The sequence below is a fragment of the Hippocampus bargibanti genome, linkage group LG03 (genome assembly GCF_051943395.1).
Source record: "Hippocampus bargibanti isolate YZ-2025 linkage group LG03, ASM5194339v1, whole genome shotgun sequence".
NCBI classification, from domain to species: Eukaryota; Metazoa; Chordata; class Actinopteri; order Syngnathiformes; family Syngnathidae; genus Hippocampus; species Hippocampus bargibanti.
The window spans coordinates 23,907,296-23,924,208 of NC_142736.1; the positions used below are offsets into that span (position 1 = coordinate 23,907,296).

The following is a 16,913-nucleotide window of genomic DNA, read 5'->3' on the forward strand; positions in this document are numbered from 1 at the left end:
CTGGTCTCCCTTTTATGTTATTGGCTTTGCCGTGCCGTAACAGGGATCCAAGTACAAGCGTGATGTTACAAGTAGAAGAGATAAAGAAGGTGGTGGATTTTAAGTACATGGGGTCAACTGTCCAGAGCAATGGAGAGCGTGGACAGGAGGTAAAGAAGCGTGTCCAGGCAGACTGGAACTGCTGTAGAAATATGTCAGGTGTGATGTGTGATAGAAGGGTTCAAGCTAGGATGAATGGTAAGGTGTATAAAATGGTGGTGAGACCAGTCATGATGTTTGGACTGGAGACAGTGCCACTGAAGAAAAGACAGAAAGGAGAGCTGGAGGTAGCAGAGATGAAGATATTGAGGTTTTCTTTGGGAGTGACCAGGTTGGATAAGATCAGGAATGAGTATATCAGAGGGACAACTCATATTTGAGGCTTTGGAGAGAAAGTCAGAGAGGCCAGACTGAGATGGTTTGGGCATGTCCAGAGGAGAGAAAGAGTGACTATATCGGGAGAAGGATGCTGAGCCTTGAAGTGCCAGGCAGGAGACCGAGAGGAAGACCTAAGAGGAGGTTCATGGATGTTGTCAAAGAGGACATGAAGGTAGCTGGTGTGATAGATGAGGATGCACAAAACCGGGTTAGATGGAGGACACTAATTTGCTTTGGCGACCCCTGAAGGGAAAAAGCCCAAAGGAAAAGATTCAGTTACATGAGGCTTGAAGCTTGAAGGAGAAGATTAGGTTGGGTCAAAACCCCTTGATGTGGGCTTTCACGATATGATTACAATATCAATACTCAGCTTCTGCTCCTAATGACTCTCATTCAATATTTAATTCAAATAATCTCCTCAAATGATCATTTATCGAGCCAAAGTAGACCTGCTGATGGAAGCCATGCGAGTGATCAATGTAATTATTTTTTTTACTTTGAAAAAGAACAACAAAGAACATATTCCATCACAGTTGTCCTTGTAAAACATATTTTCATTGTGTGCTCTTGAATTACAAATGACAGTGTCTTTGTGTATGAAACAGCCAAGTAGGAAGCAAAGGAAATGCTTTTATCTTGATAAAAAGTCAATGGAAGTGAACATCAGATAAAGCCACTTTCGTTATTTGCTGTTGGTGTGAAAAAATAATTTACGTCCAAGTCCTTCCACATAGCCTTTCCTGCTTTGACAAACCTTTAAGCTTGTTGAAAAAAAATGCTGAGGGATATATCATTTATCATATTTTATTGTGCTCATTTTATAAATGCACCTTGATTGTTAGCCTGATGTACAGATTTGTTGATGGGAGACTTTGTAGTATTCAATTACGACTTTCAGTTACGTGGCCGGCAATTGAGTGGTGAGCTCACAGACCTCACAGTACAGGTCCCGGGTTAGATCCCCACTCTGGCCTTCCTATGTGGAGTTTAAATGTTCTACCCGTGTCTGCATACGTTTTCTCCAACTACTCTCGTTTCCTCCCACATTTTAAAAACATGCAGGACAGGCAGACGGAAGACTCTAAAGCAGACGTGTCAAACATGTTTTTTTTCCGGGCTACTTTGGAGTTATGACTTATATCGGAGGGGAAAATTGACATTTCTGTACAGATTTCAGCAGAGATTACGAAAGTTGAAACACATGATTGGTTCCTGCGGGCCACAAAGAGTGACGTGGTGGGCCTTGGGCCTTGACTTTGACACGTGCTCAAGAGTGTCTCTAGGCATGGGCACTGCTGGTTTTTTGTCTGTGTGCCATGCAATTGGCCGGCAAACGGTTCAGGGCGTCCACCACCTACTGCCCAAAAACGGCTGGGATAGGCTCTAGCCTGCTGGTGTCCCTCATGAGACAAAGTGGATCAGAAAATGAAGAGATATATGGAATTTCAGTCAAAACACATAGTCTAAAAAGCACATTTTGTTTAGACACATAGACTGCCCTCCAGGCAGAGATCATCAATTACAATTACTACATGCTTCTATTGAATTTCAACAGGAGGATTCACAGCCAAAAATTATCAATAATGCTTGTGTCCTGCCAAATCACGTACTGTATTGTTGTGCAAAACAAGTTAATAAGTTAATAGATCATCTCCTTGCTGCTTTCGAATGTTCAGAAACATTTTGACAGGCATGTTTGATTGATGAAATAGATTTATGCGAAACATGTCTCTCTGACGAATCAAAATAACTTTCTGGAGACGGAAATCCAAATTTGAGCATAACGCAACTCAATGAAAATGAGTGAATGAAAATGAGTGAGTCTTGTTTTAATATAATTACTCATGTAGAGTTTGTTGCATTAAAACTACTCTGACAATTGCAATTTATGATAACGTTTCTCCAGTCAAAATAACAGATTCACGTAGATTTTCCCTCCCACCTCCACTTATGTGTGCCTCCGGGTCAGATTATGGTTTTAGAATTCTGAGCTCCCCTTGCATACACATTCAGAGGACACGCACACACACTTAGTATGGCAGGTGTCACTTGGTAGGCTGTCTGCCATTAATCAATTTTGACAATTTGGCCTTCCAATCCATGACAAAATCATTTTCAGATGTTCACTCAAGAGCGTGGGCCCACATACAAGCACATACGCAAAAGCAGCCACCGGTTAGACTTCTAATTATGGAATATTAAAAAAAAAAGCAACAACATACAAGACAAACTAGGATACAACTAAAACAGTTGTATATGATTATCGTATTTTCCAGTGTATAACGCACACTCAAACAAATTGATTTTCTTCAAGTGATGACACTGCGCCTTATACGCAGATACACCTGATATGTGAACTATATTGAACCACAACCGGTCTCGCAATTACTGTCAGCAGCCACCGACTCCATTTCCCTCAGTAGAAGTAGTGTGTAACCCCAGGTTCCATTGTATCACCTTATACTGTGGTGCGACTTATATTTGGTATTTTTTTATATATTTGTATATTACATTTGGAAAATGTTTTTCATTCACTAAAGGTGCGCCTTGGCCCCATTAAAAAAATGAATTGACCACCCTAATTTAGCACAGTCCTCTGATGCAGCAGTCTGGTCCCAATATCACCTAAAGATATATCATTCGATGGAGCGTTTCAGCAGTGCCCTTCTTCCACTGTGCTCGCTCACTGCCATCACTCCGGGAAGGTAGTCAACTGGGGAGGCAGCCAAATCAAGCCAGCTGCCACAATGATTGTTCATAGGCTACTAGGTGCTGTGAAGGCCAACTTCAAAACAAAAGTCTGGTGAAACTGGGCATAAATATCAACACATTGTCAGGCTTTTAATTTTAAATCGCCCCTGGGAAACAAACGTGTCAGTTCGTGTATGTCCATGTGTGTTTGTGTGTATGTCATGAACTTCAAAAAGGCTTGGGTATACTTAAAAAGGTACTTGACGCTTTTGGTGTCAGGGCTCTTCAGTTCTCTCCTCCCAGCATTCATTTAAGGACCTCACTCTCTGCACTGAGACCACGAAAAACTGCTCACATAGAGTGAGAATTCCATAATTGTCCAAAATGCCTTGAATTGATTAAAATGTTGACAAACACTGGTGGTTGAACAAAGTATGTGATTCATTCCGTATTTTACGGTATATTGGTGTGCCACTTTAACTGGTTCGTATGTGAACAACAATATGTTGGACCACAGATCTGTCCTACCTTTACATGATGGCAGAGCCTTGTCCCAGATGGGCTTAGCGTCATGCCCCATCACACAGGTTATTGTTTCACCGCCGACTGTTGTGTAGCCATGGTGACAGTTATAGGACACTTGAGATCCCAGTTTATAGTCATAGCCGGTCCTGCTAGCATTCATGATGTTACCAGGATCAAAACAGGCCTCCCTTGGCTTTTCTGAAAGAAATAAAAAGAGAGTTTTGCACATTTAGAAAATCATTCACACTGTGCTATAAAACCGGGTAAGATCCATCTTGCTGAATTTAATGTTTAGGGCTGATGAATGTGTATCTTTCGAGGGGGGTGGTGAGGGGTTCAACTACGAGTTGCAATCAGAAGTCTACATTACAAATTTCTTAATTCTGCAATTCGATGCTGGCACTAGCATAGATAGGGAATCTTGAGTGAGAGAATCATTTAAAAGGCTTTGGTAATTGTGCGCATGCAATTTATCTGCAAAAGTACCTCCCGAGCATCTGCTTCAGGCCTTTACTAAGTTTGGCAGCAATTTCCTTTTCACAAACTCACAAACTCTTGCAACTTTATTTTTCAGTGTTGATCAGGTTAGGGACCATAATGGCTGTTGAAATCATGCCATGTGGGTGTGTAAGTTCTGTAAGCAAAGCTCTCCTAACTTTTGAGAATGAGACTATGTGTATAATCAAAGAAAACAAAAAGAAAAATATTTGATGCAGAATGTTTCTCTTGATTTATTTAGACACTGCTATCAAGCTGGCACTACAAAGTTCACTATATTTTTTTTTTTTTTTGTTGATTGGATGTGACAGGCAAAACGAACCCCTTTACAACATATTCGCGCTCTTCTATTTCTGTTTTCATGGAAGAAGGGGCTAATGAGGGCACAATAACAAGCAAGATTGATGGAGTACAAAGAGGAACTCAAACAATGTCAAAAACCGTCTGAGTTTGAAATGACAGTTTTGGCCCTGCTTGTTTGCATTCCTGTCCAGCAAATAATAGGAAGGAAAAAAGGTAGGGGGTGAGAGAGAAAAAGAGGGATGAGAATGGATGGGTAGGAGCAAATGAAATGGGGGCGGGGGTTGATTAAGGTTGCATTTTAATTAGAGTGATGGCAGATGAAAGGTAATGAATTAATGACAAAAGTACAGAGGTGTGAGGTAGCTTGGAAGGCAGACAACAGAGAAGGGAGATAATCATTTTTAATTACAGATGAATGGAGTGAGATAGAAAAGAAATGAAGAAGGATTCATATACAACTTGACAGACGAGATATAGTCTGCAGTCCGATGATGAAGTAATAATCAGTTTCATTTTGACAATGGCTGTTAAATCACCACCAGTCAAGCAGCTGCTGTAAAACTAAGATGAGTCACAATCTGTGGAGGTAAACAACTCACGGGCTGATGCGGAAAATCATGCCTATTCCACTGAATAGAGACAAGAGGCAGAAATGAATCGAGTTGGCAGCTTGAAATGTGCAGCTCGTGTGCAGATGAAACAACTCTGTGTCGACATTTTCAAATTTAAGGCAAGTTTAAAAAAAAGAAATATCATCCTGTTAATATAGGAGATCAACTGCACACGTGTTCACAAGAGGTAAAATGTATCTTTGATTCGTAACACAGTCCAGAGACAACTAATCGTAATTTATACCCACAAGCATATGTTAAAGGTGATGTGGTTTATTGATGAAGGTTCACTATTGATTGAAAAGATTTTCAGCCAGCTGGGAGTCAACAAAAATCTAACCCCTGGCTACTGAAGTTGCTTCTATTTCACTTGTCTAGCTGTGATCCAAATACAGGCCGACCAACCACGTTAGTTTGTGGTCCAACTGTATCCCAAACAGGATCAAAAACATCAAACACATCCCTGCTGATATTTATTGAAGATGTTCATAACTAAACTTTGCAGTGATGCAAGACCGCATTGCGTCAAAATGGAAAATGTTTCTAATGATCAGTGCTCTGGTTTAGTATCCAGTATGTGAAAGACAGGCAGGAATCAACATTTTCCCATCAAAACATGTAATAGTTACAGAGGAAAGAGAAGCAAGTTTGCTCACCAGTAGAAAAATTACCACTAACATTGTCAATCAAAACTAAGCCACCAAATCGGTCACTGATAAAACAAAAAAAAGTTTTGCAAAGATGTAGTTTTACCTCTGAACTCAATGTCGAAGCCAGACATGCCCAGCGAGGCGTCAGATCGGAATGCCAGAAAGAGACTGTTGCCACTGCTCTCGATGCGCTCCGGAGCTTGGTTGCCTTGGAGACTTGCTAGGAGAGGCCCATTCGAGTCTTCACCCTCGTAAATGTGCAGGAAGTCATAACTGGGTTCCATATTGAAACTGATCGAAGGACAACAGATCGATAGTATCAAAATAGGATCAATAAATAACATTCACGATGATGTGTGTTAAGCATTTGAATTACCGGAATCTTTTCATGGGATCAAGTTGACTATATCGGACATTTGGTAACTTTATTGAACGTATATATATAATAATGTTTGCACTGTGCAAATATTTCTTTTTTTGTTTTTGATATGCCACGGGCGCAGGTGGTGCTTTGTGTGATGACACCTTGCTCAGTTTCCGCTTGTTATAAGACCACACCTGCTGCTCAGACAACAGCTTCTTCATTAGCTAACAAGGAGTGTTCTCAACCTATACTCTATCTATATCACGTCACCACCTGACATATGTGGCCCTAACATCCCGAGGCACTGTTTATCAGCAACAAAATACTTTTAGCTGTTCATACAGTAATCTGTTAAAAATGAAATCCTACTCTCTTGGCACGACTGACCTTGAATTTTATTTATTATAGTATTGTTTTTTGAGCTACAATGTAAAAAAAATGTCATTCAATCATATTTCAGTCTTAAGTTCCAAAATACACTCCTAGCCTTTCCATACAATTTTTGGGAATGTTTCAGCAATTAGCAACTCAATAAACAATAAGGTAAAATAATTTTGAGCCAAACTTGATTTGGCTTCTTTTCTCTTGCAAGTCAACATATAATTGGACAAAATTAAGTATAGAAGCATGAGTTTCAAAACATTTACCAATGAAGCTCTATCTCAAATAGTCAATTGTTCTGCAGGAAATGCTTATGCGGTACCCTCCAGCCCCCAAATAACATATAGATCTCATACCCACACACACACCCTCATCCACGCATGTCAAATTGTTCACCACTGCAGGAAAATGAAGATGCACCAGATTTTACGCGAAGCCTGGCTATTAAAATGGCCCAATGAGTGCAAACAAAGGCTGTGCTTGTGAATTCATTATATTTTTTTTAACATGCATGTTAAATTCAAGAAACACAAAACCTCATTTTAGCAATTTGCACTTTCAGACTGGAGAAGGTGCACAGCTGTGTGTAATGCGGTTCCTGGAACAATATTTACTTGTTCCCGTATCTGACAGCACAATCTATAATGGTATAATACCTAGTGTAATCAGCCAATGTGATCACTTGCAAGTTTAACATAAGCCCTGTGAATGCTAAGGCCTGTATTTATATCTGATTTAGTAAGAGCTTAATGCCACATAAGCTCCTCTGTACTGACAAAGCATTAAGGTGATCTTTGCTCATACATTTTTCCGTACAACCATATTCCAAGTATAAATTTCATGAAATGACAACGCAGAGAGAGTGCTAACATTCAGTCGAGATCCTTTATAATCTTAGCCAAGTATTCAAGCCACAAAAGCCACTGTAATCATTATGCAAATTTAATTAGCAGAAAGATTTGTAGAACATTCAGTATGTACTCTCGAGAGACCCTAAAGTCAAAGTATCTTATTCAGAAGGAACATTTATTTCATTTTATAATATAATGATTTTTTTTAAATAGTTGTTCCCTTGATTGTGGACAGTTTTGGCCAAGCATAATTGCCAGTGGGTGGCGGGTGTGCTGGACGTTATCCCAGGTTTAGGGCAAGAGGCCGGTACAGCCTGAACTGGCCGACAGCCAATCGCATTGGCACAAAATCGCATTCAGTTCAAACATTGAAGGTCTGTCCGGTCCCACTGCTGATTAAACGACTACCAAACCGTAGTGCTCGCTGTTCATCATGACTCCCACCTTCATCCCGCTAACATTTTGAAAAAAAAAAAACAACAACATTTTACTCATTTATTGGACAGTGTATTGCTTCCTTTCAGTCACAATGGTGTGCTTTTTTCCCCTACTGGATAATCCCACTCATGTAAACAGTTTATCCTTGCACCGCCTGAATCCCGTGATTAAAGGTCAATTTGACTTTCATAACATGGGAATCCCTGAACCATTCCAACCTCGAGTGTGGTGAAGCTCATCAGCGAATTGACCTGGTGTGATAACCAGATATCGTCTGAGAAGTTATGAGACAATATTTTTTTCAGTGCCTGCCTTCAGAATTGTTTGGGAGGGGGAAAAAAGTGCAGACTGATGTTTAAGGTACATTTCTCATTGTTTGTGTCAACTCTTTCTTTATAAACCGTCCCGTGTTATCATTTGGAGAGTAGCTCCTATTAATCCAAAGGAGCCAACTTGTTTGCAAATGATTTTTTTTTTAATCGTTAAATTGTGACTGTAGCTTTGAATCCAGCACATTTTGTCATCCGGTATAATTGCAAAAAATAAAAAAAAATAAGACACCTCGCAAAAGTGCAAATACAATTATATCATCAGTTAACCTAGAAAAGTAAAAAGCATGTTGATTTTATTGTGTTTTTTTCAAATTGTGCACAGCGCCCAATTTGTATCTTTTAGCGATATAAAAGAAAACAACAAATATTTGGCAAACTAAAAGTAAGAAACTTTTTTAATGTGCCACAGCAGCATCACATTAGAGATGAGTTATTCACAAAAGTCAGTTGAAATCAAGTTCAAACATGATGGTGTCCTAATTAAACATTTAAAAAATATGTCTATGTGAACATTTTCATAGAAATGCAGTTGTTTTGCCAGAGCCCGTTGGACAACACACTTTTGTGCAATTATTCTCTTTCATCCAAAACAACTACTGGCATCAGGACGAGAGGAGAGACATTCACGTTGATTTGATGGCACAGTACAAATTATTTTCTTTTCAGCACAGCCAACACACTGAATGTCATTTTCACCAAGTTTTGTAAACCGCACATTTCATTTACACAGCAAAAGTCATCTGTGTAGCTCTCTCTCTTGTTTCTATTTATAATTGTATTTTATTTATTGCATTGTATTTGTGATTATATATTATTTATTATAGTACCTATGCTTGTCTGTGACTGTAAAGTGTCCTTGAGAGCTTTGAAAGGTGATTAAAATGTAATATATTATTATTATTATTATTATTATTATTATTATTATTATTATTAATATTATTATTATTATTTAATTACTGTATGAGAATACACCATTTAAATATTTCTTTACTACTATAGGCATGTGCAGCACATCATGTTTTTTTAATCATTATTTTTTTTCTTTTTATAATTTCCCTTTTCTTCAATCACAGGTGAAAGTGTAACATTAAAATATTCGGACTGCATTTGGTTCAAGTGACACAATTGATTGTTTTTTTCCCACCCTTCATGAGCCTTGCCCGAGCTCAACAATGTGAAATTAATTTTAGACAAATCTGCTATGATTCAGATATCTGAAGTTGACAGATCAATCTATAGTAACCTGTACGGTGTCATTGGCATGTGTGATGGATGACAAACATGCATGCCTGAGGAATGCCTGTGTCAAAATTTTGACTGTTAAATACCCTTTGCATCTCTAATGTAGAACGTCATTGTCGAGGTAGAAGGACCACTCCCGACCCCCAACCCCCCAAAATAATGGATTTAGTTTTGTTAAATATTCTTTGTACTATGACATCATGAGACTTGAGAATTGCAATGAAAGGGTTTAGTATAACTGCTTATTATTAGCAAACATGGGTTGATCACACCCCAACATTATGATGCAGCAAGCCATCATAAAGATCCTTGCCTGAAGGTAACCAAATATGGAAACAAAAGGATCTACAGTGCTATTTAGATCTAAATATTTCATGAATTAAATCACACAAAAAATACAAGTGGGGGTGTTCCTGCAGACACAGAATTGCACTTTCAGGACTAGAGCTTAAAATGCAATTTCTGACAGTTACACATTTACTAAAAACCACTGTGGTCACACTTATTTGGGGGACCTTACCTTTTGAAAATGATAGCAATAACAAAGTCTGGGTTGACTCGGATTCGCCAATCACACTCTTTCCCTGGAGGGTAAGGCTGTGGGTAGTTAGGAGACAGGATCACTCCGGAAGGACCGCTGACGTTTCCACCGCAGGTTGCTATGGAGAAAACCCCAAAAATAGAGATATTATGATCACACGCCATTAAGTCGTCTGGAAGCAGTATTACCCCTTGGCTGAACATCCACGACCTCCCAAATGTAGGCAGAGAAGGGTGTCAGCTACTGATGAGAGGTGTGGCAAAGGTTGAAGATGAGAGAGAAAAACACACACAGTGGACATCTAATTTTGCCTTCACAAATTGCTTGAGTAAAAGAGCGAGAGTGAAATGGAATGGAAGCAGAATGGAACAACGGGTAGTAAGGAGTAAAATCATCCCCGCAGGTCCTGCTTTTCTACAACAGTAGTAGGTGACATATTTAGTCCTGGTGATCAACTCAGACACTGCCACGCTGACATTAAGAAATACTCGGGGAGGCAGGTGGGTGTGAACACATTAGCAATGGTGAGTCAAAGGTAAACAAAGGCCGTAATTGCAGAAGAGATTACTCACACAAAGACATACACCTCACTAAAGAAACTGTACAACGCAACTTCTGAGAGTCAAGATTCATATCAGTCAAAAATTGAGAACACAGTAGAGGATTTAAACTGCTGAAAAAAAGCCAGGAGAGTCATGGGTAGCATTGTAAAGAAAAACAGCCTTGCCATTACAGATTTGTTGGACTGAAGACCACCCATCCCCAATAAATCATGTTATCAGTGAAACAATGCTGCGACATTTTACTTTGTAGTGAGTGAATTCATGTTGAATTCACATCAGCGGGTTTACAACACCTTTTATGGTTACATCTCCTTGGATGCTGTATTTACAGAATGCATCAGTCTGAGTAATATTTAACTTTAAGTTGTTTTGTGTTTCTTGGGAAAAGGTGAAAAAGTAAAAACAAGAGGGATTGGCTGGACAAAGAGACATCATCGGGAAGTATGGAATCATCAGCCTCTAGAGTTTATGACCCAACTGTTAAATAGATAGAATTCTAGAGGGTGAGAAGGTGGCTGGCGAAAGGAGGAAATTGTACTTATGGCGATTTTTCGGAACAATTTTGCTGTGCATGGTTGTGGAAAATATATAGAGGAATAAAGAGGCTGTAGATTATAGAAAATTTATTAAAGGGTAGCCAGTTGAGGTGGGACGGCATGAGGAAGTCTGTAATGGTAAAATAAGTATGCTTGAATATTAGAGGGTGTATATGGGGGTAGGAAGACAGTGATGAGCTGTAGGCGTGACAATGATTAGGGAGAAGAGAAATTGACAGTGCAGGACTTTAAATACTTTGAGCCAAGAAGACTGGTGGAGAAAATGCCAAAGGTTGTAATACAAGTGATTCTGAGATGCATCACAAAAAGATATAAGAAGTCAGGAAAAGGCTTGGACACAGGACACAATTGCGGGGTTCAGAGTAAAGGAAATATTGGAGGATCAGTGGCTGAAAAGTCAAATAAGGCAACACGGTGGTAACAAGGACGGTCTAGTTTGTGGCACAGTTGAAAAAGGGAGACAAGGACCATTTCACACAAGGTAAGGGGCACCAAGTGGAAATGATTGGAGCGTTATTGAGACTCACACAGGAGGAAGAGCAGGTGACCTAAAAGGAGTAGAGTCACTCTTTCAAAATAAAACAGGAAATGACGACACAAACAGAAACAACCCTCTCTGTGGTGTGATGTTGCTGGAAGCAGAGCTGAAAGTGGCGAAAATTAAAATGTAAATGTGCTTTTTATGAGTGCCAAGGTTGGATAGTACTAGTTATACGCTCGTCAGATATTAGATATTTCAGGGCCAATATTAGAGTGACCAGACTTGGGTGGTTTGTGTCCAATCTGCGGATATATTGTGATATCGGCAGGAGTAAGATTAACAGGGGGCAACGGTGTCAGAGAGCCCGAGGAAGACTTGAGAGAAGGTTAATACTGGAGATATAGTGATGGAAGGCATAAGGGCAGTTAGTTTGACAGAAAGAGGGATAGAGAAGTAAAATCACGTTTGCCAGGGATAAATTAGGAGACAAAATAAAGAAAATCACCCTTGACAATCGAATGGTGTTAAAGCAGAGTGTGAATACCATGTGGTGTTGGTTGGGACACTTGCTAGCCACTTGGTGGCAGGTGACTCGGATGGTAATAGTGGAAAAGAGCAAACAACCTTTGCAATAGGTATCAGACAGTGACTGTCTTGAAATTTTGACTTGTATTTACTGCAACCAAGAGTATATTGTGACCCCAAAATGTTTCCACCACACTCGCACAACTTTTCCTGAGGTAAGTTTTTCATTGGGGCGATGTGTATTTTCACTTTCAAAAATGCATGACAGCATACCACATTTTCAATGAACAGCACTTCTCAATGGAAGAGGTTTGGAAGCTATATCATTTGTGCTGAAATATTCATCCGCCTTGTAATCCAATAATTACTCCTAATACAAGCTAACTCAGGATTCTGTGAGGCTTAGACAATGACTGAACATTCATGACAGTGTATCCTCAAGCTGATGGGAATGCTAACAATTCAGTCAGTTTGTGTCAGGGGAAGAATGAAAGGGTAGAAAAGAAGATTGGTCATCCAGAATTTTACACAGTGACCTACGAATGATCAACTATGCTTGACGCAGCAGGTGTAAACAGAGGTCAATATTTGTGTTTGACATCGGTTTGAATAGGATAATCAACATATGTCAATCTAAGATAAAAAAATACATAGTAAAGAACTAATAATAAACTAAAATTATCCTTCCACAGCTATATTTCAGTAAACAAACTTCACCTTGGACATGAACATAAAACTGGATGAGATCTTTAAAAGAGAGCATCTGTAACAAATCTGCGATGTTGCTTGAGGGGCTGCTGATGAGTTATTTCTCGTGATGGTCACAGCTCTTGGCTGGAATCTGCCCTCCGACAGCAACAACATTGGCATATTTTGTCACTGTAGAGATAGTTGTCAAACAATTTTGTCAGGAAAAGAATGCACTGTAATTAGTTTGAAGGTGTCGGACGTTTTGCGTCTTATCCAAGAAACTGTCAGCAAACTAAAGTCTTACTGGTAGTCCAGGCCCTATATATATATATACATATATATATATATGTATAATCCGACGTCAAAGCTTGGCCAAAACAAACATGCGGATCAAACCTCTAAAGATGGAGGACACTGATTTTCTGTGGCGACCCCTTGAAGGGAAAAGCCGAAAGGAAAAGAAGAAGAAGATATATATATATATATATATATATATATATATATATATATATATATATATATCCCTACTGTCCAGACATGGCGGTGCCGGACTCTGCTATGATAGTTCCCTGCTCTCAGGGAACTATGCTCTTTGGGGGAGCAGAGGACTACTCCCTGCAGGTCCAATGATTGTTCCAATTGTTCTGACTAAGGACTGGCCTTTTACTACAGTGGACATTTTTTCGTGTTATCATTTTACAGTTTATCATTTTTGTGGATTAAAGGATTGAACGCTGCGGAAAAGGGTGTCAGAGATTGTAATTTGGGGAAACTTGTTTTTTTTCTCTTTCAAGGCGTTGAAATTGTTAAATGTTGTTTTGATTGAGTTTAAGGTAACACACCCCTATCATGATTCCATATCAAGGCAGAGATTACCAAAGTCATGTACACCTACCAATACATGTTGGAGGGTCAGGCTGCCAGTAGAATCTGTTTTCCATGCGGACGCACATGATGGTATCAGAGCCTTGGAGCTGATAGCCGGGGTCACACTGGAACATCATACTGTCACCGGGCTCCTTAGTGTCCCCATATCGAGAGCCATTTACTGGGATGCCAGGGTCATTACAAGTTGTCGCTGTTGTGGCTTCACAAAGTGAGACAAATTAAACACAATATTATGTCTGGAAACAATAATATACCATTAATACTATACCATATAATACCATTTAGAAACATCCAATAATCCATTGTGTGATGAGTCCAAAAAGGTCAAACAGTCATCGTATTGAAAATGCAGACAAATAATGCAGAATATTGTGTCCACAATTTATTGCCTGCCATGTCAATATTTTGTGTCAAGCTGCAAAGCTTCAACACAATCCTGTTTCGAACGTGCAGCAAACTGCATGACCACGATCTAAACTGTACGAAAGGGAGATGGGTGTTTTTTTTGTTTGTTATTGTTTTTTAAGCAGAATATGTTATCAAAATTATGACAAATTAATAATGTTGCAATAGTGTCTGGATAACAGTTTTGTTTTGTTTTGAAACACAAGTCTTATTGTTTACTTTTGAGGATCTGCAGAGCAATTAGTACTTTCAGCAGTCGCCAGATTTAGGCAAAATAAAGAGTTCTATCAATTTGGAAAGTAATGAATTCAAGCTGTGGGGTGGGGTGTGGATAAGAGACATTTTGTGTTTTTTTTTTCTCTATAGACAGCACCTTGGTATTGATGTTTAGCTGTATTTGTTGCATCACTGCCTGGGAGAATATTTTTTTACATGAGCTTCTGTTGAATTTGTTTATTGTTGAGGATCTTGCCTCTTTCAAAAACATTGTGACTTGAGATAACTTCAAAATAAAATTTACTTCATTATCCTGTACATTAAATGCATTGTTTTCAACATGGTTTGTTGAATTTCTATTGTGGTGATGATAATGGTATAGGTTAGCCACAACTCCGGTGTTCTTGGATCTATATATAATGTATATTTTAAAGTGTGGAAAGGTAGTAGGTTGAAATAAACAAAAAAATATGGTGGCCGACAGGTGAGCCCACGCGCCTCACAGTGCAGAGGTCATGAATTAGTTTCCTGGACCAGTACTTCTTGTGTGGAATTTGCATGTTCTCCTCGTGCCTGCGTCGGTATTCCGGTTTCCTCCCACATTCCAAAAATTGATCACTGTAAATGTTCCATTGGTGTGAGTTTGAGTGCGAGTGGTTATCTGCCTATTTGGGCACTGTGTGGCTGGCAAACAGTTCAGGATGTACACCATTTACGGCCCGAAGACAGCTGGCGTAGGTTCTAGCATGCCCATGAAACTTGTGAATACAAGAAGTTTCGAATAAAAAAATGAAAAAATTAAATAATACAAAATAAAACAACATTAATAATTTGAAATATAAAAACATTCAAAAATAATAATGTTCATTATAATTGTTGGATGGTTATGTTATTTTAACTGATACTTATCTTGATGAAATACAATTTACTCACTTAAAATAAAGAAAGTCATTTCCACAAAGATTCTACAGCTGAAAATAACAGACATTTCATCATGCAAACCAGAATTATTCAGAATAGTATTCAGTATTACCTTTGCCGAATGGTAAATGGAACATGGGGGAATAAAATGAATTACCATACTAATTGAACAAATAGTCGGGCTTCGATTTGCATGTTAGTGTCAATATTTATTTTTAAAATTAGGAGGATTTGAAAACCAAACATGCCTGAGAGTAGGATGGAGGCCCATGGTGCTGCATAAAAGTATTAATAATATATATATATATATATATATATATATATATATATATATATATATATATATATATATATATATATATATATATATATATATATATATATATATATATATATAGGAAAGGTCGATTGGCCCAATGCTAGTGAAACACAATATGGAGTACAATGGAATGATTGAAGCAATGACTTTTTTTATGTAAACCATAATGTATCTCAGGAGCACTGTGTTTATTTTATCCTTTATGGAGAAAAAAGCACACAGGAAAATTACTGAAGTAACCCTATGGGCAATTTGGTTCGAACTATCTCCTTTTAGTCAAGAGTTCATCAGACAGTTTTATGCTCAAACTTTAAAGAAAAGAGGTATCACCATTCATTGTCACTATTCATCAGGGTGGGGATGTGGTGTGTTCTCTGTCAGACTGCATTCTTAAATATCGAAGGACAGCAGTTGATGGGTTTCTTTCACAGGGATGAGGGAACGCCATGAGGGAATATTTATGTCCTTCTCACCCTCACATTGGAATTGACATGAGATTATGTGTGTTTTATATGGGTACGTTTGGGGTGGGGGGTCTTTGTGTGTGTGTGTGTGTGTGTGTGTGTGTGTGTGTGTGTGTGTGTGTGTGTGTGTGTGTGTGTGTGTGTGTGTGTGTGTGTGTGTGTGTGTGTGTGTGTGTGTGTGTGAAAAGAGAAATAAAGGTACAATGGTCCCCAGAGCACGTTTATTTTCTATTCAGTGTGTTTGAGATTGATTTTTGCTGCCACAGTGGATTTCAGAGACACGGGTGATGACTGTAAAAGGACGGGGCAGAGACATTTTTGGGTTCAGTGACTCATAACAGCAAAAGCCAGCTTTGCACTCTAAGGGCAAGCGATTGGACAGGTTAGACTTTCTCATGAAAACAAGTCATACATTGTTCATTCGCTAGTGTAAAAGAAAATATTTCCTCAAAAGTGGCTGTGTGATGAGATTTTGTAAAATAAAATAATACAACTACGTTTATGTGTGTGCGTATGTGTGTGTGAGTCTCGTGTTTTGTTCTTTCCACTCATTGCCATATATATTTAACATGAAAAAATATGGGCACACTCACTGGAAAACTGGATGGAAAAGCCCTGTTTGCTGATGAAGTAGTCAGCATCAAACTGAAGTGTCAGGATGTTGAAGGTTGAATGAATATCTTCAGGTAAGGCTGGACCCGACCATTCTTTTAAAAGGATGCCGCCATCTGATGGCCCAGATGGACCATCCCAGACTCGCAGGATGTCATGGCCGATCTCAGTGTCAAAGACAATGAAGTGGAGGCTGATGATATAAACAAAAACATCAATATTTGATTTAATCTTTCTGTTGTTTTGCAACAATTATTCCAAAATAACTTACTGGGCATTCTTAAAATTGAAACATTCATAAGGTTAATAACTAGGTGCATGTTCGTTACCTGATAGTCTTGCCGGTATCTGCCTCTACAGTCCAGGTACAATGGAGATTGTTGTCATATGGGGCAGGGTATCCCGGAGACAAAATTCGTCCAGAGACT

The 16,913-nt window shown here is 38.9% G+C and overlaps 1 protein-coding gene across 1 annotated transcript in view; it reads right to left on the reverse strand.

Annotated features, from left to right (window-relative positions):
* csmd1a (CUB and Sushi multiple domains 1a) overlaps positions 1-16,913 on the reverse strand; it is a 379,749-nt gene that overhangs the window by 66,061 nt on the left and 296,775 nt on the right. The window contains exons 27-32 of the mRNA XM_088992707.1: positions 16,815-16,913; positions 16,467-16,678; positions 13,556-13,747; positions 9,824-9,962; positions 5,799-5,986; positions 3,637-3,831 (exon numbers count right to left, since the gene is read on the reverse strand). The exon at positions 16,815-16,913 is cut by the window's right edge and continues 28 nt beyond it. Coding sequence (XP_088848833.1) covers positions 3,637-3,831; positions 5,799-5,986; positions 9,824-9,962; positions 13,556-13,747; positions 16,467-16,678; positions 16,815-16,913 — 1,025 coding nt within the window. The remainder of the gene's footprint in view (positions 1-3,636; positions 3,832-5,798; positions 5,987-9,823; positions 9,963-13,555; positions 13,748-16,466; positions 16,679-16,814) is intronic.